Source organism: Barbus barbus (genome assembly GCF_936440315.1).
Source record: "Barbus barbus genome assembly, chromosome: 30".
In the NCBI taxonomy this organism is placed as follows: domain Eukaryota; kingdom Metazoa; phylum Chordata; class Actinopteri; order Cypriniformes; family Cyprinidae; genus Barbus; species Barbus barbus.
The window spans coordinates 5051269-5076837 of record NC_136758.1 but is presented as its reverse complement, the minus strand read 5'-3'; the positions used below and the strand labels follow the sequence as shown (position 1 = coordinate 5076837).

General features: G+C 39.1%; 2 protein-coding genes across 2 annotated transcripts in view; one reads left to right on the top strand and one right to left on the bottom strand.

Annotated features, from left to right (window-relative positions):
* The window catches only part of LOC306850146 (mitochondrial dimethyladenosine transferase 1-like), a 27165-nt gene extending 1596 nt beyond the window's left edge, over window positions 1-25569 (bottom strand). The window contains exons 1-7 of the mRNA XM_079385606.1: window positions 25526-25569; window positions 24564-24718; window positions 24275-24426; window positions 21338-21446; window positions 20102-20253; window positions 18051-18170; window positions 277-404 (exon numbers count right to left, since the gene is read on the bottom strand). Of these exons, the coding sequence (XP_079241732.1) occupies window positions 277-404; window positions 18051-18170; window positions 20102-20253; window positions 21338-21446; window positions 24275-24426; window positions 24564-24696 (794 nt within the window). The 5' untranslated portion in view covers window positions 24697-24718; window positions 25526-25569. The remainder of the gene's footprint in view (window positions 1-276; window positions 405-18050; window positions 18171-20101; window positions 20254-21337; window positions 21447-24274; window positions 24427-24563; window positions 24719-25525) is intronic.
* On the top strand, window positions 5020-5757 carry LOC306850147 (claudin-20-like; the record flags this gene model as incomplete). The annotated part of the gene is made up of 1 exon (XM_079385607.1): window positions 5020-5757. Exon 1 carries the CDS (start codon window positions 5026-5028, stop codon window positions 5755-5757), a length of 732 nt encoding a protein of 243 aa, XP_079241733.1. The 5' UTR covers window positions 5020-5025.

Genomic DNA, 25569 nt, shown 5'->3' with positions numbered 1-25569 from the left:
CGCTTCAGATTCAGGTGTGTTTAATTAGGATTGGAGCTGATCTTTGAAGGACAGTGGCCTTTCAGGACTGGAATTATTTCAGTTTTTGGAATTTGTAACTTGGAATTATTTATGTATTTAATGTTTTGCTGGATGAACACTCAACACCAAGGTACACAACAGCACATGCAATTGTGCGTACTGTACTTCGTATCCCTGTCTCCACCCTGACTAAAATCCATGAGAATAGAGGTAAAGAGAGAGTTTGGAAAAGTAGAATGCCAGGGAAATGCTTACTCGAGCCCTCTGCGGCAGTGCTTCCTCCGGAACTGGAAGGCGTTTTTGACAATCCTCTCGACCAGCTTGAAGGGCTGTTGGATCTGGGGCTGAGCCAGCGGAGTGAAGTGCACCACCCCCACATCCACCTACGCACACCGTGGGGTGACGAGATGAAAACACACACACACACACACAGACACAGACAACAGTGTTACAGTCAGACCTGGAGACCATTTTCACAAGCTACTCCCACTGGAGTGAGGGGGAGAAACGGAATGGAAACTAGCACAAGAGAGATATACGAGTGAAGAAAAGCAGAGGGTTGGGAGAGGAGGCGGTGTGCTACACGATGACAAGCCAGTTCCGGTTGCTACAGTAACACCTGTTTGAAGGACCATCAAAATAAGCCTCTTCAAATGTGAATAGTAAGTCTCTTGTTACACTGTTGCTTCCTAAATGTTCTTACAGCCACAGCCTAGTGATGACGTAGGGGATGCTTCGGCTTCTATCTCCTCTGTTTCGCCGATCAGCACTAGGAGAAGTGCTTTTTTTCATTATGCAAAATCGACATGTCTGCTGTGCCCAGGCTAAACCCGGTTTCTCTTGTGCAATTGTAGCAGGAGGCATAATTTTGGTAGCTCCAGAACCAGTTACCAACCTGTAGCAGAACAAATTGCTTATCTGTATTAATCCAGAATGTGGATTTGAACTTAATCCATTAAGTGAAAGCTCAACGCTAAACATCTAGAAGATATAGTAGTAATACTTTGCCCTAAATTAAAGAAATGTGCTGGAATGCCCTCAGAAATGGAGACGTGTGATGAAGATAACGGAGATACAGACGAAAATGTAATTAGTTAGGTGATAAAGAGAAAATGCACATTGATCTGAAAATGCATTTCAGCTACATGCCTTACTGTGATTTAAAAAACTGTAAACCCATCTGGTTGTGTTGCAGTCATGCAGGACTCTTGGCTTCCTAGGCTTTGGCTAAATTCTTCCACTTGGGCTCATTTTAAATAAATTACGAGCAGGATACAAGGCTTTGAAGAGCCCCTCTGGTGTTTAGGGCTACAAAACATCCTTACACTGGAGATGACAGAGAAGGAAAGATGTGACGAGAGCTTTCAGAAAGCATTGACTCATCTGCCTCAGCTATGCAGAAGGAGAACCAGCATTCAAGAAATCAATTTGGCCACCTGTCATTTACCCAGCTTGGCATGCTGGTTTTAGAAAGAGACACTTCATCCCTTCCCTCCGTGAAGGCATCTGAAATTTTGACCAGGTAGATTCAAGTCCCTAAGAAGTCACAAAGAAACACTGCAATATGAAATATTTACAGCTCAGGATTTAGAAGCAATCGCATCGAGTTATACATGTACATACACAAACTAGCTTTCCTGTAATATACCCCCCTCACCCTTTCCTCAAGTTATTTTAATCCTGGTAATAATGCAGAACACAAATGGCCTATACACACAGATATGGGTCAATTTCAGCAACAACTGTCATTAATAACCTCTACACATTACAAGTAAAACTCAACAGCACTACTATATTTGCCTCCTACTGTACTGTTTAGGTTCCCTTGCTCATTTGCACCTGAGCGCAAGTGCTCCCTTAATACAAAGGGTGTGAATTTTAATTTGTCGTTTCTAATGGAGAGTCATCAAATTGAGGTGGCAGTCCCTCAGGGCTATCTGAGTAACCATTATTTCCTTTACATAACTGCCAGTGAAACAATGGAGTATGCGGCTGGAAATGCATACAGTGAGGGAAAGGAGAAAATAGTCCCGCAATGAGCAATACATTAATCATGACAGCACTTTTAAAAGACAACCGCTCTTACTTCAGCTCAGATGAGGAAGCCGAAAGAGAGAATGTAACCAGCGCAGGCTGACAGGGCTTTTGCCAATGAGGCTTGTTTTTACTGAATGGTTCGGCCTACGCTTTATGAAGAGCCCAAGGCATTGATGGGAACAAAAGGAACTACTGATGTGCTTTGAGAATCAGATATGAATTGATTCTCATGGAGACTCTCTCTAGCCTATATGAGACTACAGGCTTCTGAGGTGTCTGGCTGAAGACACAAGGCGAGATGGAAATGGAGGATAAGCAAGATAAGAGGGCTAAATGAACAGTGGCCCTATGTTTAAGCACTTTACGAATGCTAGATCAGTCAGAAGCATTACTATTTTATTGAACAGTAAAGTCACAAGAAAAAGCACTGAGGCAATAAATCAAGGTAGTGTGGAAACCCATGCACTTCCCTCTTGCACAGCAGAGAGTAATTTCCATTTATTATCATGAATTTAAACAGCCATTTCTGTAGCAGTTGCAGTAAGACAAATTTGACATCTGCATTACAGGCAAACAGCTACAGCAAGGGTAATGAAATGTCTCCATCAACAACTGTAAATAACAAATGGATCTCATCTTAAACAATAAAAAAAGCACACTGGCAAATAGGAAAAAGAAACACACCCCACTCCGTCCCTCAAGAAATGACAATTTGGATGTCCATCTCAAGCCTTTGCACACATGATAGCTAGAGGTGATCAAATCAAGACACCATGCATATAATTGCTTTCTGTGCCTTCACACGTCAGCTCCCGACACACACATTCCCTGGGTATGTGTTAGCGCCACCCCTTACACATTGTTTACACATTTTAGTTATTTATTTTCCAGCACAATCCCAGCAGCAGCACTTAAATGCACAAGGTGAGGACACACAAACCAGCAACAACATTTTTAATCCTCCCAAGGGCCCAAATGCATTCAAATGAAGATTATCACTACTAAATACAAGAGTATAAGGCTACACCTTCAGCTTCACTTGTGTAAAAGTACTGATTTTGACTTACAGATCCAATATTGATAATTTTTACTTTTTACAGACAGACAGACAGATAGAAAGATGGATAGATTCAGTTTTGTCCTTCTTTGCCCTCTTTGTCATTTCTAAAGCAATGCCATATAGCCACTCCCACCCTGCAGCGAGGAGAGGACGGATGGAGGACGGCAGGGGTGGGGGGTGTAGGGGTTTATAGGGGCAGCAGCTGTGAGTTCATCCTCCTGCAGAGTGAATGTTCCTGCTCAGTGGCTAGTCATATTATGATTAGGTTGATAGTGATGCATTGCCACTTTAGTAAAACTCCTATAATAGCAGGTGAAAGGGCCATGCCTTAGTCCACCACCCAATGAGACCATTACCCACATAGCATGTGCTCTGAGAGGGAAAAAAAACATACATACATACATACATACGTGTGTATATATATGCGTGTGTGTGTGTGTGTGTCTCTCTCTCTCTCTCTCTCTCTCTCTCTCTCTCTCTATATATATATATATATATATATATATATATATGTTTTATGGGTAGCTGACAAATAAAAATTGGTGTGACATAAAACTTAAGAATGCAGACATTTTTCTCATGTTATTTGTATGTTAAGAGTTACAAATAGCATGAGAGAGGTTTAGCCATCACACCATAGGACCATCGATGTCAACTACCCATATATATACAGAATGGGGAAAAAATTATATATATATATATATAATTTTTTCCCCATTCTGTTTTATGCGTGAAACAAAAGTGTAAATATCTGCCTGTAGAACAAAATGCCATTATTGCTTCTCTAATAAATTTAACCATTTCACAGTGTTTCAAATCATTTTAGGGATATTTCGTTTTATTTATTTTTCTTTTTACCTGGAAAACAAAGATGCTCAATAATAATTGATGTATTTAAAATCCAAAACATTTAATCTATACATCTTAAGTCAGCTAATAAACATCATTATTATTAGCTAAATATATTTAAATATTAAATATATTTAAAAACCCTCTTTTAAAATGAATGAGTTAAACATCTATTTCTCTGGGGGAAAAAACAGGATAAATGAAAGCATTCAAAATCGACGTTAAATCGAATCAGAAAGCTTAGGACATTAGATCATAGACAGGTCTTAAATCGCTGTGAGAGCATATAGAGCAAACAACAGAGACTTTCACGCGCGTGAAGTTGAGAGATCGCTGCTGCGTGACGTAGACCATCATTCGTGCAGCTTTGAAGACAGCATCGTCGCTCCATCACTGATGTCCTTTAATATACCGCTACTGCTGAAGACACGGATAACATGAACGGATCACCAACGACACAACTACAGGCGTTTATACTCGGTTTATGTATTTAGCAGTGTGTGTGTGCTCGGAAACCTGACGCGTCATAGCTCGCTCTGCACCAGCCGAGGTAAGGATTTCTGCATTCCGCTCCGTATTACAAATAAACCCTTCAGCCTCCACTATGAGTCATAACCCAAGACATTTCTGTTATTGCCTTGGTAAAAACAAAGGAAAAAGAAAGCGTGCTGACAAGTTGTGCGGTTGTGTGTCTAAAACGATACTTTATTTCCTTTACCTGACCGTATGGAAAACAGAATCAGACATGGCAACAATGCGTGCATGTTCTATCACTAATAACTCATACCCGCATCCCTACTGGAGAACTGAGGCATGGACAGGAAAGGCACAGCAGCAGTAAAATCACAGTTAGGAACCTGCTTCCTCATCATCCTGTGTGCACACTTCTCTTTGTTCCCAGTGCGCTGGGGGAGGAGGAGGACACTCGTTTAATTCTCTCACTTATTTCCTTAGGCAGGCGGCGGTGCTGAGGAGTCTCTGCCGTCGCAGTTGCAGCCCAAAGAGAGGGGACTAGGCAAGCTCGTGTGAATGTTGGCCGAGTTCAGGAACGCGGCAGGATGGCGTCCACAGGCACGCAGATCTTCGCCTTCGTGCTGGCATTGCTAGGCATCCTAGGTGCCACGGTGGCCACGTTACTGCCTAACTGGAAGGTGAGCGCGGATGTTGGATCCAACATCATCACTGCCATCTCGCAGATGCAGGGGCTGTGGATGGACTGCACCTGGTACAGCACTGGCATGTTCAGCTGCACGCTAAAATACTCTGTGCTGGCGCTGCCCGCATACCTGCAGACGGCACGCACCACTATGGTGCTCTCCTGCGTGCTGGCAGCGCTGGGATTGTGTTTGGCCTCTTTGGGTTTAAAGTGCACTCGCTGGGGTGGGGGACGGCGTGCTAAACGTCACGCTGCCATGGCCGCCGGCACCTGCTTTCTGGCCTCTGGCTTTCTCTGCCTTGTTCCTGCCTCCTGGTACACAAATGAGGTTATTGTCAGTTTCCTGGACGCCAACGTGCCAGAAAGCAACAAGTTCGAGCCGGGCGGCGCTGTCTACGTAGCCTTCATCTCGTCTGGTTTCCTTTTCGTGGGTGGATCCATTTTCTGTCTGTCCTGCCCGGGGAAGCGACACGGCCCCCAGGATTTGATACTTCTCCCTCCGGACAAACTCCTCTTGCAGCAGCAGCAGCAACTGCTGCAGCAACAGCAGCAACAGGACCAGCTCCAGCACCAGTACTGCTCTCTCTCACCACTGGATAACAAGACTGGCTACAGCGTGCAGGACTACGTATAGGGGACCGGTGGCTCTGGAGCAAGACAAGTGCAATGCACTGCCACTCGACCTCTTGGCTCTCGTGATTACAACATGGAAAGGCGAGAGGGACCACAACTTTGAAGCATTTCCCTTATCGTTTTCGTCTCTCCCCTTTTTAAGATCAGCAAGCACAAAACGGTGGAAGTATTCCCTTAAGCGACGATGGCAAAGAGACGGATCGTAAATACTGAAGGGCGAGTGGCAGCAACGCTGCAGATAAAGAGATGTGAAACACTGAGCAAGACGATAAATAAATGCACATATCCAGCATCCTAGTAAATCATATTAAAGTGTTCCTCTGGGAACGGATTAGCAACAAGGGAATGTTTCTGCTTTCAAATCCCACCCCCCTTCCCAAAGATCTGAACTCAGAAGCAATCGTTTTGCTGCTAACAATCGTTTGGTAACCTCTGTTGAAGTAAGATGGCAATATGTCTCTAAGAGGCAACAGTATGGGAGAGCCCTTGTTTGGGATATTCTTTGCGTTTCTTTCTATTTGAGCAATGGTTGTGTTAATGAAATCTCTTGTCTTATTTTGGTAGCTGATAGGATGATTGATATTCTGCCTAAGCATGCTTTCTGGAGCCTGTGCATAATGCAGTGGAATGCCTGATGTAGACTGAATTGTAGCCATATAGCCTGTGCCTAAAGAGCTGTAGTACATAAACCGCTGAAACTGTTTGGAGAGAAGTAGGAGGAGAGAGTGAATAGGGGTTGCTGGGTCAGGCGTGTATGGGAAATCCATATCGAGGCTGAAAGGCCCCTTCATACGTCAAATGGACGATGTAATGTTGTGCTCTTCAACACTTTCACATTTTGCCCCAGACAAAAGCAAGCTGCCTTGAGCTCAGGGCATGCTGTTTGCTGCTCTATCATACACACACTCGTCGTGCTGCATGTGTTTTTTTTACTCATGCTGCTACTCTCACTGCCATGGAAACGGGATTCTACTCCCAAATACGTGTATTGTCTAGGGTTGTGTCTCTCTGCACACTCAAAGGATGGTGGTCCTGTCTGTGACGAGCTGGAGGCTGTCATAAATCACTCCAGCCAACAGCAGAGGATCGGTGTCTAGAGACCAAGCCTCTGCAACACCCCTTCTTCTCAAATGGGAGGGTCCGTACCCTGCTGACCACCTCCGAGCTTAAGAATATGATCAGTAGACAATGTGCGTGTAGCAGTTTTGTTTAAGAGACATAACATCAACAAAGATGAGATTGAGTTTCAGTAACTGGCAGCGTTTTTATGGAAGCATGTGGCACCTGATAAGGCTGCAATCTGCTTGGGTCCACTCTCACAGGAAGTAGTCCTTTGCCAAATTACTTTATTTTTTCCCCCAAATTTGAATAAGCAGCCACATTTGTGTATAAATGCATCAGCAGTGTATCTGCTGACAGCTTGTCACCTACAAGGGGCTCTTTACGTCATCTTAAAGGAATATTTCAGGTTATTCATGGCCATCATCTGTGGCATGCTGAAAAAAGGAAACATTTAAAGTGTTATTTATGGTGCTTCCTTGACCCATAGGATAGTTCCACCAAAAATGAACACTTTGTCATCATTTACTCACCCTCAAGTTGTTCCAAAGCTGTACAAGTTTGAACTCCTACAGATTTGGAACCTGTATGAAGTTAGGAAGTGTTTGGTTACCAACATTTTTTCAAAATATCTTCTTTTGCTTTCAACAGCAGTTCACACAAGTTTGGAATCATAAATGATGACAAAATGTTAATTTTTGGGTGAACTATCCCTTTAAATGCATTTCCCATTTGCTTGCTTGCCACTGATGCAATTTTATATGAACTTAAACTCAGTCAATTTTTTTCTCTGTTAAACAGACAACATGTCACAAATACTGGCCATAGAGATTTTACTCTAGTAAGGAGAAACTTCATACTCTACCTCCCTCAGTGCTCGCCATCCCGTTCTCCCAGGCCACTTATGGATGTTGCCTCTGACAGCCGGAACAGTTGCATGTCATGTGCAAATTTGCCAATGCATGTACACACAAACACCCCCTCATAAGCATGCCCCCTCCCCTGCATATATAACTTGTGCCAAGAGTGGAGTAAGTGTGTGTTGTGCTTGGATGCAGCCATGCGTTTCTATGCTGCTGAAGGGAGGAATGCAATTTCAGTGTTGTTCTGCTCTGGCAAAAAGAGCTTTGGCAGTGATGGATAGCACCGCGCATTCTTCCTCTCAAGCAGATTCCCACAGGCGAGCAGATGGCTGGGCCCAGCTCGCCCCCTGCAGGCGGCGGCGGGCATGCTGCGTGGGCACAGCCAGGTTTTGCGCTGCCCCTCTAGGGCAGATTATGCCCTCCTCAGCAGACCATGCCACAACAACGACTGCCCATGCACCATTACCGAATGCAATAAGCACTCCTCCTCCCCTCCAAAAGTAACGATGCACTGATATGTTACAATTGTGAATGTGCCAAACTCATGACTACTTTGCAAATGTATGTACAGGTGTACTGTTCTGTTTGCCAAATGCAAGATGATTTAAAGTTTTCGAAAGACTGTCTGTACTGGGAGATAATTTATAAATATAAAGTTTATTAACTAAAATATCAACTAATATTAAATTCCAAAGCACAGTAATTCTAGGATCACAAGCAGTTCAAGTTCACTAGGGCAGGCTTGAAAGGACCGAGATGATTTTTAAATTGTGCTTTGGGATTTCATATTCATCAAAGCTCTGCAAAGATCGCTTTTATCATTATTAATTTACTGAGAGCACTGTTCAACACCCAAGCATGTTCACAGCGAATCTTCTTTATAAGAAGACAAACATTTACACCTTTAATTGTGTAACCTCATTTGAAAGCAATTTATTTTTTTGTTAGCGTAACATGGTAAAAGATACACTGAAATGAAGATGATTATCTGTAGATAGTATTACCAGAAGAGGTTTTGTAATTATAAAGACAAACTATTCATATATTGTTATGGTGCAGCTTGTTAGCACGCTATATAAAAAAAAAAAAAAAAAAAAAAAAGTTTCATATGATCCAGACGAAACAAACAGGCCCTTGTTTTTGTTCAGTGGCCAATTTAATTATTTCTCATTGGATAAATGCAGCTTATATTTTGGTGGATGCTTCTGCACCTTCTTAATTTTGCAAAGGATACTGTTCAAATATTTCTGTACTGTTCTCTCAGTGTGCTTGTGCAAGTAGTTATATTTTTATTAATAAAAATTGGTGTAAGCAGTATGTTCTTAAAAACAACTAAGTCTTATTTTAATTCATTTGTGCTGTATTGTTCATTTGAGGACAACACTTCAGCAACAAATGGCAAATATGAATAGAACAGGCTGTAAGGAACATATTTGTTCATCAGTTCCATTTATTGTATTCTTAGTTAACATTAAAAGTGACTAAATAAAATCAGCATTCATTAATTTCCTAGAAGATCACTGAAAGAGAGGTACTGCAAATTGATATCATTATAAGAGAGGTGTGTGTATAAACCTTTTACCCAATTTTTTTAAAGGATGATGCATTTAAATTACAAAGTACATTTGTATACATCATAGTGCTATTTGTATTTGCATTATACATATGGATTACACCATTAAGAATAGTAGCAATTTTCATTGATGTGGCTTTTTCATATACACTGCTTAAATGATTTACTATCCATTATGATTTGATGTATGCACTTATCATAGCGCTAAGTCATAGTCCATTAAGTGTAAGACAGCCCTGGCAGATTTTTGGCCATCAAAGTAGGCTGGTTTTTTTAGGTGAATTTTTAGGCCATCTTATTATGGCTCATTACATACTGTGCATGGTGATGAGAAGAACCCCCCAACTACCATATTACATTACACAATGGAAAAATAGTGCATTCCATGTCTTCATGGAAGGTAAAGCATTTCGGTCATGTAACACAAGCTAAACTGATTAAAACTGAAGCGTTATACTTTATTGGGCATCAAAACTCCATCAGCAGTAATGGCGAGCCAAGTCCATAGTCCATCAATCAGTCAGTAGCACCCCTCACTGCAAGCATTATTATTATTATTTTCTTTTAGAGGCAGTGTGTTATTTTTGTAATATGAGCAGTGTGGAGGATATAATATGATTGTCAGACACTGTGGTTGGCCTTGCCCTGCTGGAAACACTCCTGGGTCTGTACACACACTCAGTACCGTGAGCACAATGGAATGATGATACTGCTCTTGTTTGGTGCATTGTGAACTGCTGAGACAGGCAGTATAGAATGCCAAGATAAAAGAGCCTGCATGAAAACAATTTTTTGGTTTTTTTCAAAGGTGTAAATAAAAGATTACTGGAGTATGTTTTAGAAAATACTATTTCAGTCTATCAACTTCAAAAATTCACATTTAATTGAATGTGTTACTTGTAATTTCTGAAATTTACTAGAAATGTCAGAGTGAAATTTAAGTCAATTCTACACCAAATTTCTTTCAGTGTTTTTTCAGGACTGATTTCTCTTTAAATTTAAAAGGCTTAATGTAGTTCATTCAAACATCACACACAGAGGAGAATAATATTATTAAATAAATATGTGAGAGGAGCTTCGGCCAAAAATAGTGCTCTTGTAATAGAAAGCATATAATAATCAGATAATAATCAAATCATACAGTGGATTTAGAACCACATACTGTATTTGCAAGATCTCTTAAATATCTTTATTGAAAACTACTAATCAGCTTTGGTCAAAATCCAAAGCATTTAATATTTAAATGGGATATTTTTAGATCTGGAATCACAAACTTACTATGAAAACCCATAGATACGAGGCTGGATATGTGCAATGCTAACATTCAAAAGCATCAGTTTTCAAATCTCCCAGCATATTAATATTGTTTTGAAGTCGTAACATGATATTCTTAATGTAATTGTGCGAAAATACGCTTTATTAATCAAAACTCTGTAAATTTGTGTGAAAAGGAGTAAAAGGTGTCGGAGTTTTAGTGCCTCTAGTGTTTGTTTCTTTAGGAAACCGAAACTGCAGTAATATGAGTGAAGTGAGTGAAGTGAAGTGACATTCAGCCAAGTATGGTGACCCATACTCGGAATTCGTGCTCTGCATTTAACCCATCCAACGTGCACACACACAGCAGTGAACACACACACACACCGTGAACACACACCCGGAGCAGTGGGCAGCCATTTATGCTGCAGCGCCCGGGGAGCAGTTGGGGGTTCGGTGCCTTGCTCAAGGGCACCTCAGTCGTGGTATTGAGGGTGGAGAGAGCGCTGGACATTCACTCCCCCCACCTACAATTCCTGCCGGCCGGGGACTCGAACCCGCAACCTTTGGATTACAAGTCCGACTCTCTAACCATTAGGCCACGACTTCCCTCAATATGTAGTTATTGGTACGTGTTTCGTGTCTCGCTAAAAAGTGTTGTTTTCTCAGCCGATCAGGTTGATTGATGTTGTCGCTGGTTTCCAAACTCTTGATTTTTCCATGCCCTTTGTTTTTGCTAGAGCTCTAACTGACTTCCTCTTTTCTTTTAGCATCCAAATCGCTTGCTTTTCTCTCAAAGTCAGCTCCATCTTCATCCTGGTTTGTGTGTCATCATCGAATGCAAGATTCAGAATACAGAACTAATGGATATAACTGATACGACACATTCCCTGCTTTTAATATCTGAAGAATTAATGCAACAGGACACAGCTGATCACTTAGAAAGACCTGTGAGGCAACTGCTCCAATACTTATGCTCACATCAGATAGAGGGATGAAACTCTAAAAGTGCTGATCTTCTGGTAAAACATCTATGTGTTGAAACGGCTAATAATAAAATGTGACATTCTGTAGTTTTGTCTCATATTCATCTTTTAATCATATTTGTAAATGTCTTGACTCCACAGCCAACAGAGCAATTTTGTCGTTACTGTTCCAATAATTATGGAGGGCACTGTATATTGAGAGTAAGGCTGTGGGCTTTCTGAGACATTGAAATAACCTTCCTTTACTCCTGATACCTCATTTGACCCCATTTATTAAAATGGAGCACTACTTATACCAAATTTGACCCCATTATTCACTCTGTGAGGTTTCATTTTCTGTGATGGTCCCATGGCTCTACAGTCAATGGAGAAAAAGAGTTTAATGATCCTTAAAATGGACATAAAAGAAAAAAGCGACTGGCCTTGCTATGTATGGGTAGTTTAAATGACACCTTTTTATGTCCAGGATATCATTTCAAAAAAGCTTTTCTTTCTCTCTCTTTTAAGTAATAAGAAAATAATGTCAGAATAGTGCTGTTGCAGAATAGCAAGTCTTTACAGGAATATATTCAGATTAGTATTTTTATAACATCGTGTGATCCAAAACCATTTGCTGCAACATTCAAAAATGATAGTTTAAATATATCTGTGATCAAATTTAAGGAACAGGAATATTTCATAGGATAAGTTGACATGTATTCCATTTTTTTGTTGTTAAAGTAACTGAAGCATTATAAGAACTTACCTTTTGACCAATTAATTGAATGACTTTTCCAGTCTTTCATGATTATTGGATAAGTCTTTTATTTTAAAAATACGGCCTTTCCAGTTAAAGACAAAACTGCAGTGATCATATACTATAAATCCTCAAAGGCCATATGTATGTGTCCAAAACTTTCATTTTTAATGTCTTCTAAAGAAAGGCTCTCCTACTTTAGGGAAGTCGTGGCCTAATGGTTAGAGAGCTGGACTTGTAATCCAAAGGTTGCAGGTTCGAGTCTCCGGCCGGCAGGAATTGTAGGTGGGGGGAGTGAATGTCCAGCGCTCTCTCCACCCTCAATACCACGACTGAGGTGCCCTTGAGCAAGGCACCGAACCCCCAACTGCTCCCCGGGCGCTGCAGCATAAAATGGCTGCCCACTGCTCCGGGTGTGTGTTCACGGTGTGTGTGTGTTCACTGCTGTGTGTGTGCACGTTGGATGGGTTAAATGCAGAGCACGAATTCCGAGTATGGGTCACCATACTTGGCTGAATGTCACTTCACTTTCACTATATGTTTTTTCTACACATTTTCATGTTCAAATGTCATCCACCCTCATGTGTATCTGTGTAGGATCATCTCCTCAGAGATCGTAGAGGGACAGAGGTGCCATTGCTTCCATTACTCTTAATATCCAGACCAACATCTGCTCGAGGTACGCTTCACTCTCTCTACGGATCAATCTCTGTCATGAGCTCATCCTCAAGCTGTCTCCCTCTTACTCGCACTTTCTATCCTCTGTGTGTGGGAAGGACACTGCAGTAGCAGCTGGCTCCATGTCTGCCTCCGTACACGCGTCAGCTCAAGGGACGGCAGCCCATCCCCGCGCTCGTGAAACGCGTGGGGGTCGCTACTGAACCACTTTTGCATCTGATGATGAAAAGATGATAATTATATTCATTCAGTCATTCTAAGGAATGCAATTATTCTGTCTAACAGCAGCATTTTACAGGAGACACAATGTGGGTGATGACAAGTTCATTTGATTGTATTGCGGCTGTATAAGACAAACATGCTAGAAATGAGAACTTTTGTTCAAATATGTCACAATTTAACATTTCCTGTAGCAGTCATTGCGTGGGCAAGTGCTGGGGTTAAAGCCTTGCAATGCACCTGGTGGGGGTGTCAAGTGCGATCCGTGACAGAGGAGACCAGCGAGTGCAGCGTGGGCCTGAGGACATACAATGCACAACCAATCACCGTGGACACAAGCCTTCAAGGACAACCACAGTCACTCAATGTGACAGAACGAGGTGCCTTGCAGCGTCCACACAAGACTGCCAGACATTAAAAAAAAAAAGCCACATATAAAAAAACACCCCTAGTGGCATGCCAATATCAGCTAATGCTCATGATTATAAATAGAACAACTCAGTCTTGTTCTGAAATGCTGCAGCTAATTCTCTGACCTTACAGAGGGGTTCTGCAGGGAAATGAAATGTGGCAAATCTAATAATTCAACCCATAGTGTGAATGTAGTGCAGAGCAATTCAGGACTGTTCTCTAAATACAGTGAACGAGCTACTGCTAATTACCAGCTGCACAATATTCAGTTCTCTAATCCAGTTAATTTGACAAGAGCATAACAGGAAGCTGTGTATTATACACCATGTGTGGCAACTTACTCCCAGACGCATCTTCTCTCTAAACCTTCAATAAATCCTATTAACTTTGCACAGTGTTCATGTACCGTGATCTCTGGACACACGTACTTATTCACACATACTTATTTACACATACTTATTTCTGATAGTTTTACTGGGACTGTGCATTGGATAACGAAGATACAGGTAAAACTATATCCTGCACAAAAAAAAAAAAAATATATATATATATATATATAAAAAATATATATATGACTACAGGGGCCTGTACCATGAAGCTAGATGAAACAAACTTTGGGGTACATGATTGGTTTCAAGTTGACAAAATCAAACTAATCCAATTACATACATACATACATACATACATAGCCCTCCAAAAGTATTGGAACAGTAAAGACAAAATTGCTCTGTTTTCTGTGGAGTCAATACATTTACAAATATGATTAAAAGATGAATATGAGAAAGCTACAGAATGTCACATTTTATTATTAGCCGTTTCAACACACAGATGTTTTACCAAATAAAAAGAACAGCACTTTTAGAGTTCATCCCACTCATTAATGTGAGCATAAGTATTGGGACAGTTGAACATAAGGCAGATATAAAAGATTAAAAGCTATTATTTAGTTACAAATCCCTTGCGCACAATCACAGCAGTGAGTCTGTGACCCATAGACATCACCAGACTCTTGCTCTCATCCTTTGAAATACTTTTCCCAGCCTTTAATGCAGCCAATTCCAATTGTTGCTTGTTTTGGGGGAGTTTCTGCCTTTACTCTCCTCTTCAGCTGGTGAAATTCATGTTCAATCAGATTTAAATCTGGAGATTGACTTGGGCAATCTAAGACTTTCCATTTCTTTGCCCTTATAAATTCCTTGACTGAACTGGCAGGGTGTTATGGGTCATTGTCCTGATGCAATATGAAGCACTTCCCAATGAATCTGGTGGCATTTTCTTGAATATTGGTAGGCAAGATGGTTTTGTACCCTTCCAAATTCATTCTGCTACTGTCATCATACATTAAGTCATCAGTAAAGTTGAGAGGGGCTGTTCCAGAGGCAGCCATGCATGCCCATGCCATGACACCACCTCCACCATGCTTTACAGATGAGGCTGTATGCTTGGGATCATTGCGGTTCCCTTTTTTTCTCCACATTTTTGCTTTCCCATCACTTAGATAAAGGTTCATCTTTGTCTCATCGGTCCATAAACACAGTTCCCAAACTCTTCTGGCTCACCTTTGTGCTTTTTTGCAAACTCTAATCTTGCCTTTCTATTTTTGGTGCTGGTCAGAGGTTTGCATCTTGCTGTGTAGCATCTGTAATTCTGTGTCAAAGTCTCCTGAGGACAGTAGATTGTCAGAGCATCACCCCAGCTTTCTGGAAGTTGTTGGTGATTTTACAGACACATCTTTTAGGGTTCATTTTCACAGCTTTTATGATTTGTCAGTCATCAACTACTGTTGTTTTCTCAGGTCGTTGTTGGTTGCTGGTGGTTTCCAAACTCTTGATTTCTCCATGCCCTTTGTTTTTGCTAGAGCTCTAATTGACTTCCTCTTTTCTTTTAGCATCCAAATTGCTTGCTTTTCTCTCAAAGTCAGTTCCCTCGTCTTCATCCTGGTTTGTGTGCGTCATCACAAAGATTGTGTGAAGATTCAGAATACGGAAATAATGGATATAACTGATACGACACATTCCCTGCTTTTAATATCTGAAGAATTAATGCAACAGGACACAGCTGATCACTTAGAAAGACCTGTGAGGCAACTGTCCCAATACTTATGCTCACATCAGATAGAGGGATGAGACTCTAAAAGTGCTGAACTTCTTAGCTGGTAAAACATCTATGTGTTGAATCACCCAATAATAAAATGTGACATTCTGTAGTTTTGTCTCATATTCATCTTTTAATCATATTTGTAAATGTCTAGACTCCACAGTCAACAGAGCAATTTTGTCTTTACTGTTCCAATACTTTTGGAGGGCACTGTATCTGTGTATGTATAATATATATATATATATATATATAATTAAACTAAGCTTAATATTAATTGTTAAACTGTAACTGCTAATGTATAATGAACCAAAGGTATAATTAAACATAAATAATTAAAATCAAAATGCTTTTAGTGTTGATTCTTTTTTTAAATTCAAATTATTTTACTGGTAAGTGACCTTTAATTTGGATCAAGAGAACCTGGGGAGTGACTTAATTAGTTCAGAGATGTGTCACTTTGCTCACTGCCGATTAGTCTAATTTGCCGATTGATTGGCGCAAACTAATCTAAAACTCACCTGACTAGGCAGCTAAGCAGCTAAACTACAGGCCCCTGTAACTTGAATTACAAACAGAATAAAAATTGTTTATATATAAAATGTTACAATTAAATAGCTATAATATGAATCTAGAAATTCATACACAAAGTATAATGCTTCCAAGACCATAACAAGCCATATTTACAATTTCTGGAAAACCGTATCTAAGTATCGGCGCAAAAGGGCAAGTTGCTGATCCAAACCTAGGCCATTATCCCAGAGAAACTTCATCATTTTGATACCAGGTTGACTTTAAAAGCAGTATGCAGACTCCACAGCCAACTCAAAGGTGACACACACAACTAATGCCGATTTCAAAAGATGTGAGCAGTCCTCTAGGGTAAGCCTCTTCAACACAGATGGCATTCATACCACCACAGCTTTGTACAGAAAATAAACTGGCAAAAAAGGCAAATTTGCAGTAATAAAATCTTGAACTAATATCAAAGAGAATTCATTGCTTTTAATATAAGCATAAAAAAGACCACATACATATCTATCTGTCCCAATGGCCAAAAAAACTAGATTTTTAAATTTTTCCAGAAGAAAATGTGATTGGTGCTTGGCAGCACAAAACTGACTACAGTGATGCTAGGGTCTTCTGGGTGGTTATAAGGGCATTACTAGATAGTCCTGCATGGTGGTTGATCACTGGCATGTCAAAAGACATGAGTCCCAAGATGTGACTCGGGTCTTTTCTTCAGTCCAAGTCTGTATGACTTTTGCCCAATTTAATTTTATTATTTATTAAATATAATAAAATTGATAAATATCATTTGATTAAGTTTTTAAGACCTTTTTAAATCTCAACAAGCCACACAATTTGATGTCGTTCATATCTACAGCACAAACTGTGTGAGAAGAGCAACACGCTGAAGCTGTGAGCAACAGTAATGGTGAATTTTAATTAGTGACTAGTACATTAACTGCATGTTAAGTCATACTAAAAATGCAAACAAGATAAGCAGTTATTTCTCATTTAACACTGACTATTATTCTGCCTTTCCACAAGATTAACGTCTTCCTGACATCAGACACCTGAGACGAACACCAGTGATGATTAAATATCATACAGATAAAGGTCTAAAGGTGAATTCCCCTCATTAAATTGCAGTAAACCATTTGATTTTCTCAAAAATTTGTCTTCCAGCAGCACAGTTTGGAAAAAAAAAGAAAAGAAAAAAAAAGTAAAACTGGAAGGAATGCATTGGATGGAGAAAGGTCCTGTCAGTACTTATCCCTCAGATATCCCTTATCCCTCTTACAAGTGTTAGCCTATGTTTTTTCAAAGAGTTCAGTTAAGCTTTTTCTCAAGGGTATGTCTACAGTTCATCATCACTCTTGTACAATTTTTATCTTGAGATGTTTCAGTAACTTCTTGTGAGAAACCTCATGAAGCAGCACTTCTTTCATCAGTTGTGTAAAAGCCTTGGTGTGCAATGAAATAATCATCCGTGCCATTTAATCCAAGAGAATGCGCAAATACGCCCCACTTTCCTTTCTTCTCTTCTTCATTCCAAAGCACTCTGGTTGGATAAAATATTTACAGACAAGGGAACTTCGTGCGTAAGGTACTTTCTTTTATAGGACCCTCTTATCCACAAACCCCTGGCATTCCCCAAAACTCAAAAATCCAGTGGAGTAAAGAAGCAAAGCTAAAATGTTCAAATGGGGCTCTTATTTGCTCTACTGTACAAAAGAACTGCGTACCAAATGCCCTGTGGGCATCATTACACACCAAGCGTCGCCATCTCTGATTCCATATCTAAGACAACATTGACTCCATGCTCTTCTAATGAGCTAACACCCACATCCTTCCACATGAGCAGTCAAACACCGAGAGATACAGAAACATAAATGGCAGAAGAAAGGGACTTACATTAGGTTTTGGAACAAAGGCACATCCTGGGATGGTGAAACAGTTTTTGACAGTGCAGAGATACTGAGCCATGACAGACAGACGGCTGCGTTGACGGCTTCCTGTGCTGGCTGTTAACCTCTAGAAATTAAAGAGAGGACAAAGACTGTTTTTCTTCCTCATCCAAAAAAAATAAAAAAAATACACAAATGCTTAAGCATAAGTTCTAGGTGTACTTTCTATACTTTTTTTTTTTTTAAAGAAACTAGCAAAGTTCTAACTTGTTACCTAATATTACCCTTTGCATGCAAATATTTTGTATTAGCTACAGTGTGCCAAAACTGCTACAAGTACTATAAAATAATTTAGCTTGTTTGTCCACAGTTGTAAAGCTGCAAGACAGTAAATAACAACCGATAAAAGCACAGTGAAATCTGAGTATTAACAGATCAGAAGTAGAATATTCAGAAGGAACACCTATATTCACTCATTTAATCTAATATCATTTATTTTTCCTGTAAATTTAAGAACTCTTTTTTTTAAAGATCTTATTACAGTTACTGTTCATCTGAAATGCAACATCAAATATTTGATGAAAATGCATATTTGAGATCTAGAGGCTGTTAATTGCAGGCTGGTTTGGAGGCCTTGTCACATTATGAAGGACTGAAAAAAATTTGATTGGAGCTGAATCTTGCGGCTTTAGAGCGTTCCAATTTTCGAGAATCAAGCTCCATGCTGTTGAAACAATTCTAGGAGTAGATTTGAGTTGTCTTATTTGGCGTGGGATTTAATATGGTGGCTTGAAAGAGAGCCTGAAAGTGTGCATGTTTCATGCCAATTTCAAGCTGCGTGACAACAACATTAATATAAAATGACAATTTTTATTTGTGCTGTGCCTTTAGGAGTTCTGTGGAAATGTCCTCTTTGCACATGAAAAGAACAACAAAATTTCACTGAGACAGCCCTCCAAAACAAATGTAATAAATAATGAGAAAAAGCAGAAACTTCAGATCAAACAGAAATGATAAAGATCACTGTTAAAAAATAAACCTCAAATCAAGACAAAAAAAAAAAAAAAGACATTCAAAGGGACTTACAGCTTGGAATAGCGCTAGATTTCCGTTTCTGAACAGCAAATAGATGTTGTTGTGGTATGCACTACGGTGTGTTTAGACAATGCTAACATCTTTTAGAACATTGCTACAAGTTTGTATAAGGTTATAACTTTCTAATATGTAGCTAACATGTTCTAGCATGTTGTTTCATCAAAATATTAATACTTCCTAACTATAAATAAAAGGCAAAAACAGCATGTCAAAAAGAGCAGTAAATCCAAATTAGCAGTATTCATAAAACAGCAGGAAAAAAGTAATCGGATGACCTACTACTTCTGGAGTGCACATCCAATCTACACTTTACTATCCTATCAGGCCACAGAAATGGCAGTGAAGTGACATACAGGTATCTGACACTGGGAGATCACATGGAATTACAACATGATGAATGTAGTACATATTATATTCATTCTACATGCATTCATTCTATATGCAAAGTACTTTTTAATGGTCTGTAAATGTTTGTTTGTTTTCCAAAAGAAGCTCCTACTCCAGTGTGCATGAGATTTCAGACAGCCAAAATGTTCTAACATGTTGCTAGGTGTTTCTGGCTAGTCATTGCTAGCATGTTGTAGCTGGTTGGTAGGGTGATATAGTTAGTTGCAAAGGACAAACAGATACATTTACAAGAATTATAGCACATTTAAATAACTGTAAAACAGTACAGTATGTTGGCTTTGTTGACTCATTATAATTGGATTTAAGAAAGTTACAGTGTGTTTTCATAGTACAATGCACTTTTATTTCACAAGATAAAGGAAAAATGTTTTCCTCACAGTATGAGGAACATAAACTAAAACTGAAAAAAGAAAATAAGGCGGTACTAGTTAGTCTACGATTGATTTCATGCAACAAGACCCCTGTTGGACAGCAACTAAATTTGTAGACCATACTTATTTAAAACATTGCCTCCAAATGAATAATACCAGGAATAACAGTTACTATTCAACTTACTTCAGCCACTTCTTTTTGGAAGGTCAGTGTAAGCCTTGTACGTCCAAACATAAAGCACCCAGTCCTGTTCGACATCTGCTCCAGCCACTTTATAATGAGAGGAGTTGACACACTAAAGGGCAGATTCCCAATGATGTGCAGGTTGGGGGGTACTGAAATACAAACACACACACACACATTCATAAAGAACCTTTCGTGTTATTTATGGCTGCTCATATAACAACAAAGTACACAAATTATGTTACTGCCAGCCAGCAGCAGGCCGCTGACCTTTGCTAAAATGGCCCTTGATCACCCAGAAAAGGTTGAATACTCGACGGCAGATAATTAGGTAAGTTGTCTTAAACTTGTTTGTGTGGGAATAAGACAGTAGCTGTAATAGGTGTTAAACAGAGGAGCAATCTAAAAGGTCTGGGGTGTTCTGGGTGCAATGTTTGGCCAGGCCATTTGCAGCTGTGTCAAATAAGAACATTGTGTTAAACCAAACTCTAGGAAGAACTGGCAGCCAATGCAAAGACATGAACATGATCGTGTGAAACGACCACTTGGAGATTAACAAGAAGTTAAACTGCAGCATTTGGACATGCTCTGGGGAAAATAAAGAAAAAACAAAGAGGCTTATTTTCTCTGATGATTGATTATTTCAAATAAGAACATTTTCAATTAGACTTGCCCAACAAATTATTTTAATATATTTAATATATACACATAGCATCCTCCATAAAATGCTACCCCTCTCAAATATAACCAATAAAATAAATAAATATTCTTTGTATTAAAAAATGTCTCGAAATTATTGGCAAACCTAGAAACTCTCAGGAGTAAATATCTAAGAAAAGGTATGTTTCTAAGTTCCCCTGAGTGATTGGGAAAACTTACAGGAAGTGGTAAGACATGACTTTCAGTGCGGTATAAATACAAGGTCACTATAAGTGCCTATAGTTTGCCAAGCGTAACTGGTCCCATTCGAAGTTATCTAGACAAAGGTAAGTTGCACAATGTAATTGAATTAAGATGTGCCAATAATTGTCAAATTTATTTTCAGAAAAATAAGTCTTTACTTTACTCAAAATATCCACTAGTATCCAAAGTACAAGTGACACTGAGGATAAACAGCCAAGGCATTTTTTCACAGTGTGTTTTGCTCGTATTTGTCACGGGTGCAATACAATAAATTGCTCCATAGCAAAGTACTAGTTATTTATTGAACTGTTTGAGATCACTTATAATGTTTACCATCTTCCCATGTCTTGGCTATGTGGGCTGGGAACCCTCTTTCCAGTCTGTATGTGAGAATATCTCCATGTACTATCCTCATTCTTCCAGGAGCAGCCTCAGACAACAGCTAAACAAACAAAAGAAGACCCAAATACTTCAATATACATGCTTACTCAGCCTAATTATATTATATAAAATTAGAAACAGACAAACACACACATATGAAAGTATTCATACCCCTTCATTTTTTTCACGTTTTATGTTGCTGCTTTAAATTACTTTTTTCCACATCAATCTACACTTTAATGGTAAAGCAAAAAAAAAAAAACTTATTTTAATCAAATTTATTAAAAATAAAAAAAACTTAAATGATTCCATTGCATAAGTACTCATACCCTTATCTGGGACAGTTGGAATTTAGCTCAGGAGAATTCATATTGCTTGTAGATGTTACTAGACTTTGAGTGAAGGTAACCTGTGGCAAATTCAATTGAATGGGTATGATTTGGAAAGGCACACATTTACATTTACATTTATTCATTTAGCTGACGCTTTTATCCAAAGCGACTTACAATTGCTATATATGTCAGAGGTCGCACGCCTCTGGAGCAACTAGGGGTTAAGTGTCTTGCTCAGGGACACATTGGTGTCTCACAGTGGATTCAAACCCGGGTCTCTCACACCAAAGGCATGTGTCTTATCCACTGCGCCATCACCACCCCCTGCGCACACGTCTTAATAAAGGGTCTAACAGCTGATAATGCATATCAGAGCAAAAACCAAGCCCTGGGGTCAAAAGAACTGTCTTTAGAGCTTAGAAACAGGTTTGCGTCAAGCCACACATCTGAGGAAGAGTTCAGAAAAAAATTCTGCTTCATTGAAGGTTCACAGAAGCATGTAGTCTCTGTTAACCTTAATGGAAGAAGTTTGAAACATCCAGGATTCTTCCTAGAGCTGGCCTCCTGGCCAAACTGAGCAATTGATGGAGAAGGGCTTTGGTTAGACTGGTGACAAAGAAGCTGATGGTCACTCTAGTTGAGCTCCGTGATCATATATGCAGATAGGAGAAATCTACAGAAGGACAAACACCACTGCAACACTCCATCTGGGCTTTATGGCGGTGTGGCCAAACTCAATCCTCTCCTCAGTGAAGACAAAAGAAAACACTGAGAATTTGCAAAGAAGCACCTAAAGGACCCTCAGACTGTGAGAAATAATATTATCTGGTCTGATGAACCTCAATTCCAAGCATCATGTTTGAAGGAAAGCTGGCACTGCTCATCATATGCGGAGTACCATCCCAAACGTAAAGTGTGCTGGTAGCAACCTCATGCTGTGGGGCTGTTTTTCAGTGGCAGGGACTGAGGGACTCATCAGAGTAGAAGAAAAGCTCAATGCACCAAAATATAGAAATAGCCTTAATGAAAACCCAGTCCAGAGTATTCAGAACCTCAGACGGGCAGAAGGTTTACCTTCCAACAGGACAATGGACCTAAACACACAGCAAGAGTGACTTATTCACAACTCTGTGAATGTCCTTGAGTGGCCCAGCCACAGCCTAAGCATGAACCCAATCAAATATTTCTGGAGAAACCTGAAAATGTGCGTCTGCCCCCATCCAACCTGACAGAGCTTGAGAGGTGAGGAGAAGAATAGCAGATAATTACCAAATGTTGATGAGCAAAGCTTGTCCCATCAAACAAAAAACACTTGAGGCTGTAAAGGTGCTTCATTTAGTTAAGGGTATGAATACTTATTTCAGTTTTTTTATTTGTAATTAATTTACAAAGTTGTGACAATTCTGTTTTTGCTTTTTTGCTCAATATGGTGTATGGAGTGTAGACTGAGGGGGAAAAACTAATTTAAAGCAGTTAACATAAGGCAGCAACATAAAATAATTCTTCTGTTCCAGATTCATACCACATTATTATCATGTATTTTGTTGTTTTTTCTTTAGTCTTATTTAGATGTTCTTTCTGTTCTCATGGTTATATGTATATATGTATGTACCAAGAGCTCTTATCCCACACTTGGCAAATAAAGCCCTGCTCTGTTCAGGTACTCTTCATTCCATTTGTCAAATGTCTATGAAATTTATTCAGTTTATATATCAATTGTTAAATCTTTTTATGCTCATACTAATAATTTCACATAGTAGATTAGAATTTAAGTGTTTTTTTTTTATATACGTTTTTGAAGGACGTACCTTGGTAAATGCTCACCAAGGCTCAAAACATTTTGAAATATTACAAATTAGAAATGAAAATAGCTATTTTCAGCTAATCTAGTTTTTAAAATTACATTTTAAAATATATTTAAATAAAATTAAAAACAGTTATTTTAAATTGTAATATTTCACAATATTACAGTTTTTAACTGCATCTTTAATTTAAAAGAACGCAGTCTTGGTGAGCATAAAAGACTTAAAAAAAAAAAAAAAATTTAATATTCCAAACTTTTGACCTATAGTGTTTGTTGGATATCAGGCACTAGTAACTAAAAACATTTGCTTGTGTGTAAAGCCGCTGTATCCACACAAACAGGTGTCATTATAAAGTACCTGGGAGTGTAATATAGTTGTATTCAGCATTTTTATACAGTATTTTTTTTCCCTTTTTCTTTAAAAAATAAAAACCCCCACTGCCGATACCAATATTTAACAAGGAGGTTGGCCAATGGATAGAGTGATAACACTATATGTAATGAAAGTTAACGTTAGCACAAATTTAATGTTACCACTTAGTTTACACTACATTCCTTTAAAATTCACTAAAAATTATTTCAAAACAGAAAAAGTTTCATTGATTGGCCGGTTTATAGATTTTGACAGTAAGTGGAATAAACACCTTTGCTTGCCAGTCTAGCAGCTTTCGGTCAATGTCAATTATCTCAAGAGTCAAATATTTGAAATGGCCAATTTATCTCTCTATAGAATACATGGATTTATTTGTAAACCTGTAATCCTGGAATAAAGCGTGTGTCCTTCTCCACCACTAATAAGTCTGCTGCTCCAGCTTTCAGAATAGACCTGGTGAGGCCCCCAGGTCCAGGTCCCACCTCACACACATGCGCATCCTTCAGGTTTCCCGCCTGCCGGACAATCTTATCTGAAATCCATAAGGATTTAAAGTTGCTGTTTACCTTTCGTGCCCACATTACACAAACACACACATAAACAGTGCATTGAAATCTATGAAGTCTTGTAAATGTGTTCAGAAAGGAAGTGAACAACAGTTGGACTGACCTGTGAGTCTCGTGTCTAGGAGGAAGTTCTGAGAAAGCTGCTTCTCTGCTCTCAGATTATACAGTTTGATAATCTCCTTTATGGTAGGCAGAGGAGGTAACCGGAAACAGGCCAGTTTCTGTGTAGCTGCCATCTCCCTTCAGTTAAAATCACAACTGAAAAACATGTGTCTTTCATTTACTGGTCTGTTTAAAATATCCCTGTTTACTTTAAATAAATTAAAATATCCCAGATTTTCAGCGAAAACACTTCTGAATGCCTCAGTACAAAAATACATTTTCAATACATAAGAAAAAAAATACTCAGTTAAAGAACATTTGAGCAGAGAGAGAGTAGTCCTGCAGCATTCACATGTCTTTTATTAGTATTATATTATATTATTATTGGTCAACTACCACCCAAAATCTCTGGATTTACACTCAACAGGAGATTGATGATATTCGGGCAACACCTTGCGGTTAAGTTTCTGAACTGCAGTTAAACAAACTATGGGTTTCCTACTATAAATGACATTTAAAGCGTTAAAGGTAATAACCTATAGCGTGTGCAGGACTTTTCCAATTTAGGAAAATATTTGTGATTTAATTGTAAAATATAGAATATAATTCAGAAACGTAAATGTATATATAACAACAGCGCCTATCTGCCCTGGCACATCTGAGCACTTATATAAAACAGTGAATAACGATATAATTGTATTTAAGTTAAGACACACATCCCTTGGTGGAGATATTTATAATAAAGACTGTATATGTTAGAATCAATCTAGAAGCAGTGAAGACTGCGACATGCTAATAAACATGACATTACTCCGTCTGTTTAACACATTTAATGCGCTTAGAAAATAGTTTTTATTATTTGACTTCTTACTCAGCCACATATTTAAACAACGGCTATCTTCAATAAGAACAAAACTGTTTTAGGCTAAAACACGACATACACAGGAAACACGTTTTCCTCACCAGTGCAGATGTCTTCCTACAGCGGAGGCGGTCCCCATGACGCT